At 36.0% G+C, this 10,428-nt stretch overlaps 1 protein-coding gene across 1 annotated transcript; it reads left to right on the top strand.

Annotated features, from left to right (window-relative positions):
• Nucleotides 1-567: 567 nt before the first annotated feature.
• LOC136265100 (short-chain collagen C4-like) lies at nt 568-9,028 on the top strand. The gene is made up of 5 exons (XM_066059887.1): nt 568-854; nt 2,599-2,728; nt 2,788-2,823; nt 7,722-7,901; nt 8,211-9,028. Exons 1-5 carry the CDS (start codon nt 576-578, stop codon nt 8,732-8,734), a joined length of 1,149 nt encoding a protein of 382 aa, XP_065915959.1. The 5' UTR covers nt 568-575; the 3' UTR covers nt 8,735-9,028.
• Nucleotides 9,029-10,428: the final 1,400 nt, after the last annotated feature.

The raw sequence follows: 10,428 nt of genomic DNA on the forward strand, positions 1-10,428 counted from the left end.
TTTTTGAATGGATATAATAGCTACTTTACTTTGACTTGCATGGAACTGTGTAAAAGTATAATTTCCAATGACTTAATTCAATTTGGCTGCTTTGTGCATTACATGCAGTGTAATGTGTATAATGTGCTCTAATAAAACAGCCGTATCAACGCTATCTGCATGCATGCATGCATGTCTGCTGTATTACATGCATGCAGTTACTGACTATTGTATTACAATAGATTGACATTAATTTTTACAGTGAACTAATACAACTGGTTGGTTATTCTGCCTATTATTGTGCTTGCATGATGCTTCAAATTCAAAGCACTTAAGATTATGCCAGAATAATTAGGCTGCATGGCCAGTATATAGCTACTTCATCACTTGTGGCTAATAGCCGCTTTGAAAACTATTAGTGCTTGCATATAGTTTGGCAGCTATAACTTGTATAACTTAGACATTTCATAGGAGATTCCTGAACTCCCTGATCTATAATTCATCCACATTATGTATCTCTGCACTACTGTATTGCACAATAATGCAAGGCGTGCTGTGCACGTGAGCTAGGTCGCACTGAGTCACGAGACTTGTTTATGAATAAGCTTAATAATTTGTGGGCGATGTCTGATAAGAAAGGATATTCGGTGCTGCCTTACATGAATGCGATTCTATCGCTACTCAGTATTACTTTGTTCGTGATGTCTAGCTGGTATTTCCAGTCCGTGATAAGTACACAGAAAGAACAGCTGTTGCAACTGATTGATCGCCAGATTGAAATAGACAGTCAGGTTGCCATGTTGTTGAAAGACAGGCAGTCAAGTGTAAGGGCCGCTAAGAGGGAAATTCTGCCAGAAATACCTACCGATGCAAAAGTAAGTGTTAATAGCCAGATCCGAGTCAGTGCCAGCATGCCACTGTACACAGGTTCTAATAGTTCTTGCGCGTCGACAGTTTTAAAGCAGAAGTCACGTGTGGTAATTATAGTTTGAAGTTCAAAAATGAATTGATTTGATTGGTCAAAACCCTATGCACGTGATTTCACTGGTTTTTGTTGTCGTGCAAGAACTATTAGAACCTGTGTACGTGCAATTGAATCAGGCGGGTAGGGGTCACGTGTGGTATAGGTAAGAAGTCAAAAGCCTGTAAAAACATGTCCTCATCATGTGTTTACTAACTTTACTGAACCCATTGTCTTAAAAATTACATTCAGAAATAGTCTATGGTAGGAGTTCAATCAAATATGTGACCAAATCTTGGAAAACCTACCTTTTGGGCACAAGCAAACTTTTTGGGAAAACTAAAATGAAAATTTTTTAAATTAATTTTTTTGCATATTTGGATAAAGCAACTATTAAACCTTAAGCTTCTTGCTGTGAAGTTTCACACCCATAGCTTCTTTTTCCTAGGAGATATGGATGGTTATATCAGACCATGTAGTAATTTCACATGAGTGGGACAACAATTAACTTACAAATTGGGTGATTTGTTCAGGTGTTGGAATGGCTAAAATTTAGTCTTAGACAATGATATGAGCCATTTAATTGTAGAAAAGCACCAAGAATATTTCATTAAACTATCAGAAATGTCTTTTAAAGTATTTTAGATGATAAGAATGGAATTATTGGTAAACAAAGTGATTTGTCACCATTTGTCACCCTTAATCACTCACAGAACCATAAAAGTTAGTTTGTAATGTATAGGACAGAAAATTATCTATATCTCAGGAATGCTATTAAGCTGAAATTTTAACACAAGATAGATGAGCACCCAGTACCTCATTTAGGCTATAAAACAGAAAATTGACCAATGTGCCAAAAGGTAGGTTTTCTATGCAAGATCAGGTCACATATTCAATCCCAGATCTAGAATGTTAATTTCCTTTAGGGGGTGCATTGCATGCCCCCCCCCCCCCCTAGAAATTTCATGCTTTCCATTTTGCATATTTATTCATATGTGTCCCTATGAAATGTAAAATTTGAAATGTGTAGTATTCACAGTTGGGATAGTTACTTCAGAAAAGTACCTAGTTACTAGTTACACATTACTTTTATCCCATGTAACTTCGTTACAGTTACAGTTACTTTTCAAAAGGTAACTAAGTACTCTAGTTACTAGTTACTTTTGTAGTATAAATTATGACTTGTTTTTAGCTTTTGTAGCATGAATTTTGCACATAAATGTATCATTAGAGATGCAATACATATGTGCTGCACTTAAAAAAAACAATTCTGTTGCTCTTTTAGGTCGGTTTTAACTAATGCTACGTCTGTTACTCAAGCTGAATCATAGAGAACAGTACACAGAATCTGTCTACTTAATGTGGCTGTAGCATATATGACACTAAAATTGAAGTGCACTTGCTTTTGAAGCATAATTAGTTATAGTTACAATGTGACTATTATAATTAGTTATTATTGTAACTTAGTTACTTTTCAAACAATCACTCCTAGTTACAAGTTACTAGTTACAAAGCAAATAACTAGTTATATTACTAGTTACTTTAAAAGTAATCTGTTACGTAACTTAGTTACAAAAGTAACTAGTTACCCCCAACTCTGGTAGTATTGCAGGTATATGTGAACAACTACTGGTATGAAAAAATTTTTAATTACACAGATGCAGGCATCTTTCTCAGACTTTTTCCCTACTAAACCACCATGTTCATGTAAAAATGGATCTGAAGGTCCATCTGGTCCTCCAGGCTTACCTGGTCCAAAAGGTGATCGTGGGTACTATGGAGATAAAGGTACTTTGATAAACTTCTGCTATATGTAAAACCATTTGTGTATGCACATACATGTATAGGCTCTAAAGGTGACCGTGGATACACAAGTGCTCCAGGTAAGTAAATGCATTGTGCAAGTCATGTAGGTGAAACTAGTTTGCATTATATTATTGTCAAATGTGTTTAACATTATACGCTTAAAAGGAGCACATGGATACACTGGTCTACCGGGTAACTGATTAATCTTGTAGCTCATAAACTACATACAGATTAAAGCAATATAAAAGAGTGGAGGATAGGGCTAGGAAAGCCGGGTCTACTGTAGACATAAACGTATGAAAATTCTCAGTACAAACATAACTATCTCCATTAATATTGTCTAACTACCAAAAGTCTGTAGCTTTCACTCTGATTACCTGCAGTCACAAAGGTTTGGGTTCCACAAACCAAATTTCAACTTTACATACAGTTGCATTGTCTGTTGTCCCAACATCTAATCAGTTATTTTGGAGGGGGAATTGCTATCGGGGTGAAATTGTGAATCTGTAATTTCCTCATATTTGGCATTCAGGTTACAAAACCTGGCTAGTAGAAATTTCATTACACTATAAAAATATTACTACTTCTGCCACAGTGCATACTCACTATTTTTAAGTAGTGACCGGGTGACCATCAGTATTAAAACAGTAAGTATTTTGACCTTCACAACCTATACCATGATCAGTGATAATTTGGCTAAACAACTTAATTTTGACGAATCAGCATGCAAAGCAAGTTGCAATTGACAGACAAAATTTTGGCAAATTTACCATGTAGTTAATATGGAACTATATACTGAATATACCTGATTGGCGAATAAAGTTTGGCGAAATTCCTCGATTTGCCAAATTCGTTAAACTAGTTACTTCAAACTTTAGTCATTTACGGTAATTCAAATTCTCCAATATTATGTGCTAGGGGCCCTCCAATTATGCTGGCATAATTATGAGCATAATAGGTGCCTGAAAGCATTGAGCATAATGCTAGCATAATAGGAAGAATATTTCAGCCATACTACAAATCCTTGATGGTTAAACTACATAATCACAGAAAAAGATCAATATACTCTATAATAGAACAGTCAATAACTCTAATAGAACAACCAGGCAACTGATTGTTATACTAGAGTATATCGATCTTTTCCATCACATGCAGTTTTGAAGAGCAAAGTTTTCAATATAGGCTTATGGAACTTATTATCCTTCAATATTTCATTCCGAATTTCTCTCAAAATCTCTTTATTATGCTCGATTTTATTCTTTTTATGCTCATCCTCCTGTCATTTTCTACGAAATTAGATCAACCACACGTTTAAGTTAGTTTTGATCCTGTACAAAAAGCAATAATTTATACATAACTGTTCATGTACTTACATTCCATCTTAAAAATAAGGGTACTCTGGCTGTATGTTGCATTGCAAATGGTTGACAAGTAATATAAGCTACAGATTTTGAGTTAGCTGAAATTTAGCACTATATATAATGACTGTATATGCACAGAAACAAGAACTTAATTGTATGACTACATTCCTGTACTATATACTAAAAAATTAATTTCTCTGGTTTAAATTTAGATTTTACAACTATAGTATGTTCACGTTGAGCTGAATCCTCAAAGACATTTAATAACTCATGGATGCAATTACACACGATCTTGAAATTTGGCTCAATTGTAGTACTGCTTGATCCGCTAAAAATATTTCAAAATCATTTTGTTCAAATGTTTGACATAATATTTACAGCCAATCAAAATTTTCACAATACATTTCCTATGGGAAGCCATATAAGTACAGCGTCCATTACGGCCCTTTCCCGAACTTGTAATGGAGCCAAACCGTACATGTCTGTTGTTGACTCCTTTGCTGTTACCAATAATCATCTGGTTGGCTGAAATGTTAACTCTATTGAGAAAAAATCCACTTTTAATTTTTAGCTGTTTTTCAGGATTCAGCTCAGCGTGAACATACTATAGTCTCTGAAACTATAATACGTTTGAGAAAGTAAGCATTTGGTTGCCTCTCTTTAGCAAACTAATACTAAAAGTGTGCCATTATGGTCAGGATCTTGTTGAAGTACCAAGTTTGGGGCTGCAGGACACATGAAAGTGTGACGTTATGAATAATGCAGTAATCTTGGCATTATGGGTGCATGATTGTATAATTTGTAATTAAATCCTTTATTATAGCTAAGGCTACAGGGTTTTTCACTGGTAGATACTTCAACTACAAAGAATTCCTTTGGAATACCACAGTATGTACAATGCATGGACATTGTTTTCCTTTTTGCCCCACTTCTTTTCGCTGACAGCACAAAGTGTTGATTTGCAGTAAAACATAACTATTCCAGAATACCATTTGCAATCAAAGTTCCCAAGCATAATTCCTAGGCTTCAACTAGTAGTAGGAATTACAATGAAAATATGAAATGTTAATTCAAATTGTATTTTGCCTAAAAGTATAGAAATATTAAGTATAGAAACATTCTCCTTTCATAGTATAGTGCATGAAATTTGAAAGTAAAGATTATAACAAAATCAATTGTGCCATTTTTGGGGAAATTTTTAGTGGTAGCTAATAGCTCAAAACAGTAAAAATGGACATGGATTCCTCTTATTTGAACAGACTCTTACAAATAATCGCATCAATGTGTTTACTAAACCTATTGATCATATACCACTTGAACTCAACCACAGAAATAAAAATAACTTGAGTGGTTAGTAGAGAGGCTATGTAGCCTCAATGTCTCTCATTTACTAGAGGCAAGAGTTCATAATATATATATATATTATGTACTCTTGCTAGAAACCAATAAGTATTACTGCTGTGTTTTCTATACAAATGGTTTAGTCATATTTCACATACATGCACACAAAATTCAGCTATATTTTATCACACACAGGGTTAGGACATGACACATAGGATGTAGAGATGGTGGAGGAGGGGGGACCATACCCCCACCTCCACCTCCACTTTCACTGGACAACGCTTAATTGTACTGAGGTACTCTAAAACAACAGTTAATAACTCTAATAGAACAGTCACTTTTTAAAACTTTAAATGTGACCAGATTTTACAGAACCGATCCAAATCGCACATCAGGCAAAATCAAACTAACACCACCAGTGGATAGCTACACTATCGTACTACAAGTTTTGACCCTCAGCACTACCCAAACTACACGAGGCTGGTATTTACACACGTCTTTTCTGGGTGGTGTGGAGTGCTCAAATGGCGGTTTCAGGCCTTGTGAAGGACCTGGCCTGGCAAGAGTCAGTGGTTTACTGGTGGACAGCCTTATAATGTTGGCCAGACGTGTTCTCTGTTGACTTTGCTACATATCAGCCACTAAGGAGCCAGCACAGCCCTGTAATCTCGTGTCTGGACTCCAATCGTGGTCTGCCTCCATTTTGAGGTCTAACTTTTGCCCTCCCCGCCACCCCCCAGCCTCCACCCCTTTGTGAGCACTCGTGATACTACTTCGCTCGTCCAACTGCTCAGATTTTCTATCTTATTTGGCGGGAAACTGTACAAGCAGCTACAAGTACTGGAAGTGGCTTGAAAGGTAACAGATTGATGCATCTTTTGTGTAAATTTCATACGCGTGCTTGCTATCCTTGGAGAGTTATGCTGGCTTCAATTCTTTAAAACCGTTTATCTCGGAACTTCTAATGTGCGATTTGGATCGTTTTTCCAAAATCCAGTCACAAATGACTACTCCAAAAACATTTCTTGGGGGCAAGCCCCCAGATTCCAACATCCATAATTATTATCTTCAAACTCTACTGTATAAATTTCAATTTTTAAGCCACACCCCCCCAATGTTTTACCTGCTCTACCTTTCCTGACAGAACATGAGCAAATTTTTAAATGTATGCCTATTTCAGAAGTTTTTGTGCAAACAACCCAAACAACCTAATTTTACACAGAGCTGAATTTTGAAAAAAGGAAGGTAGCATAACATATATAAATTAATTTGTAATCATTGCAAAATAATCAATATACATACCCTAGTAACAGAGCTGCTGGTGGGTGAAATTTTGATCACAATAGGCAAACATTCATAGGTATATAGATCCCATAGAAAGAGTACACTACATGTGCAGTGTCCTTCCACAACCTTGGCTAAGAAAATTTATGACATGATATGATGTATCAAACTTAACATTGTAAATTGATGGTATGACTCTTGTCATCATTTAGTGTGATCATTGTATTTGATCTTCATACTAAGTGACTGTAGGAGTCATACCTTCAGTTTACAGCAATCCATGCGCTGTCTTTAGCTCATTGTACTACTTTTATATTCCGTCATAATAGCTATGTGGAAGGTACTGTTTACTTCACATGTCTGCAGATAGTAGTACAGTATAAATGCTTTTTTAATCTAACTTACTAAACTGTATACTGTATAGCGGGTTATTTTCGAAGCAGGTATTCCAGTTTTTCATCTTTGAACAACAACCTTCAAAATAGGTATGGCCTTACTGTAAAGTGAAATAACTACTTGGCTTGTGACCAGAATTTATAAACATGTCTAACACAACTAGTACAAATTTTGTTCTTTTATTTTTTGCTTACCAACCAATCAAAGCTTTGAAAATATTCAAACAACAAGTTTTCAAATACTGTAGTTATGGCCTTGTCATGAAGTTTTCCCTCTACTAATTCACTGTCAGTGTAATTGTGCTTTTAGTAAAGCTCAATTGACTGCACTTATAGCTTTATATTCATAATGACTGTATGTGTGAGATAAAAGTGACACTATACTATATAGATAATTTTCAGTGAATTTTTGCACCCTCCAACTAACCGATGATTGGCTATAATATTGTACATACACATATTGTATATAAATAAACTGGCCAAAAGTACACCTGTATTAGGTAAGGCAGACTTATTTTTCAACTGTATAAAAGTTACCATATGCTTTGTTGTGATGTCTTTGCATTTACTTGTTCCTTCTGCTGTTACTGTTAGGGGGAAAAGGATCAAAAGGAGAAATTGGTGCTGCAGGGCCACAGGGCAATCCAGGGTTCCAAGGACTAACCGGACCAGTAGGATCGCAGGGTCCTAGAGGACATATTGGTTATCCTGGCCCTCAGGGTCCACCTGGAGCAAAAGGTGTTGCTGGATCACAAGGTCCTTCTGGCAGTTCAGGTAATAACAGTCAGTGTACCACAGTGGATTAGATACCACAACTTTTGAAGAAAACTTTACAATTAAATAAATTTTATTTATTTTAGGTAAACTCTGTAAGGTGACTGTCACATTTTAGCCGACAAGGCCGTTGTAATGCATGACAGAGAACCATAAAAGAGACATTTTAAAAACCACGCAAGGAAACAGGTCTGGTCATGCAAGATTTAGCCACAAGTGCCCATGTTATTACAAAACTATCAGCTATGTACATATTAGTTGCATTATTATTACTGAGTAGCTACTGCATAATTGTTATCTACCATTCAGGGAAAACTGAAACACTGTACATCCATTGGGGCCACAACGGTTGTCCAGAAACTGCAGAGGTGATCTATTCTGGTATAGTGGCTGGTGCTAACCATGCAGAAATGGGAGGAGGTAGCAATGCTCAGTGTCTACCAGTAGATCCAGAGTACTCAAATGATGTTACTATCACACAAAAAAGGGCATATATGTATGGAGCAGAGTATGATAGGATGGTGTCCATTATAAATCGCGATATTCCTTGTGCTGTTTGTCTTGCTATTCGTTCCATCACATACATGGTGCCAGCTAAGGTTAAATGCCCCAGTGGATGGATGAAGGAGTACAGAGGATATCTGATGACATCACTTGGGGATCAGTCTAAAGTTGATTACGTGTGTGTGGATGAGGCATTTAAAAGTGCTAAAAGAAGCAATAAAACTGACAAGGGTTTGTTATTATACCCAGTGGAAGTCAAGTGTACATCTCTTCCTTGCCCTCCATATAAAGAATCAATCCCACTGCCTTGTGTAGTGTGCAGTAAATAACGATAATCTACTAGCTTCCTTAAACTTGTTGCATTAGCTATACCCAACACGACACTTTTATGACTGCTATGACTGTAAATAGTACACATTTTGAATTTGTTTTGGCAGTTCTCAATGTGTATTACTGATTCCAAAACTTATGCATGGGCTGTACTGTGTTAAATAATTAAACATACTAGCCAACTGGTGTAGTAAACATACACATAGTTAATTGCTAGAATTTTGTATAGACAGAACATAGCTATGAAAAGTGATACCTTAGTTTTTTTTGAAATGTTATAAGGTTCGCAATGAATGATAGTCACAATAAGTATGATGCTGGTAGTGGGAGACTGTGTGTTATTAGTTTATAGTCGCATAGTTATAGTATGATACTTTAATAAAACATTCTTTTAGTATTTGTTATGCAGCATGCTTTTGTATACACTTCTACATATAAATGTTACTTTCAATCATGTTGGCAGGATTATCAATTGTTAAACCTATATATATATTATGGATACACATGATTGTAAAGTGTTTGCCATATGCAGTGCAAGGAAGGCTCCAGGAGTTTAAGTGACAAGTTTCCATTCTTTCTCTTGCATGTACACTTAAATCTATGGGGTCTGGGGGCATGCTCCCCCAGGAAATTTGGTAATGATTTTCTCCAAAATATCTTTAAACATATGTTAGAATAGGTTACTTCTGCTAGCTAGCACAAAATCAGGAGTAGACTAAATAGTTAAGAGGTGGAACTATGGGAAGTTTGAAGCATACATCACACATGGATGCCATTATCTTGATACAGGTAAACCAGGTAACTTTTACGTATGACTTTTTCTATTGGGTAGTTGAGTGCTCTATTAGAGTATTTTGATCTGAATTTTTCATATCATGGCAAAATCAATTTTAATTTACTGACCAGCTTCTGGAAACCTCAGAATCCTCCATGGACCTGCCTCTACAATTAGCCATGTATAACAAAATACAGAAGGAATGTTTCAGATTCTGGGCCTTGTGGATTGTTTAAGCGCTGTCCAGGAGCTGTTTTAAATCATCAAGTTCTCAGTATACTGCATCCATGTATAGTGTGCCATATATTTATAGCATAGACTGCTTTAAAATGAATCTGTAATTGTGATTATAGTGGCTATCACATGTATATAAACATCTAAATTGTGGCCTTGACAAGTATTATGTATTTTGTGAATGAAGCAAGCAGATCAACTTCATTGCAGTGACTTATTATGTGTAACTTTTCATTGTAGTGACTATTATTATGTGGAACTTTTAATAGCACATAGTGTTACTATTAGTGTACCAGGGCTGCAAAGAGCAACTGGGGAACTTTCCCTAGCAAAGCTTGAAAGACACTTTTTTGAAACTTCACTTAACCTTCAGCTCACTATAGCATCAATTTTAATAACAAAAAAGTCTACCCCTTAAAATTCTATATTAATGAGCTGTCAAACTAGCTGAACTGTTGTCGGCTTACTATGTACTTATTTTCATAGCTGTAATCTTTTGTAAATATTGTATGTTGATTTCTGAGTAATGTGATGGACTACAATCAGCTCAAAATGCCTCTAGATTGCATTCCACAATTTTCTTAGGGGAGGCATGCCCCAGTCTCACTTCCCCCCAGCATGAGCATGCATGCTATTAATGGTTGCAGGGGGCATGGTTTGTATATATGTACTTCAACTCTATTC

The sequence above is a fragment of the Dysidea avara genome, chromosome 8 (genome assembly GCF_963678975.1).
Source record: "Dysidea avara chromosome 8, odDysAvar1.4, whole genome shotgun sequence".
Lineage (NCBI taxonomy): Eukaryota > Metazoa > Porifera > Demospongiae > Dictyoceratida > Dysideidae > Dysidea > Dysidea avara.

Coding starts and splice junctions, on each gene's coding strand:
- LOC136265100 (XM_066059887.1), top strand. CDS start 576: ATGAATAAGCTTAATAATTTGTGGGCGATGTCTGATAAGAAAGGATAT. Junction 2,729..2,787: donor TGGGTACTATGGAGATAAAG/GTACTTTGATAA, acceptor ATACATGTATAG/GCTCTAAAGGTGACCGTGGA. Junction 7,902..8,210: donor AGGTCCTTCTGGCAGTTCAG/GTAATAACAGTC, acceptor TCTACCATTCAG/GGAAAACTGAAACACTGTAC.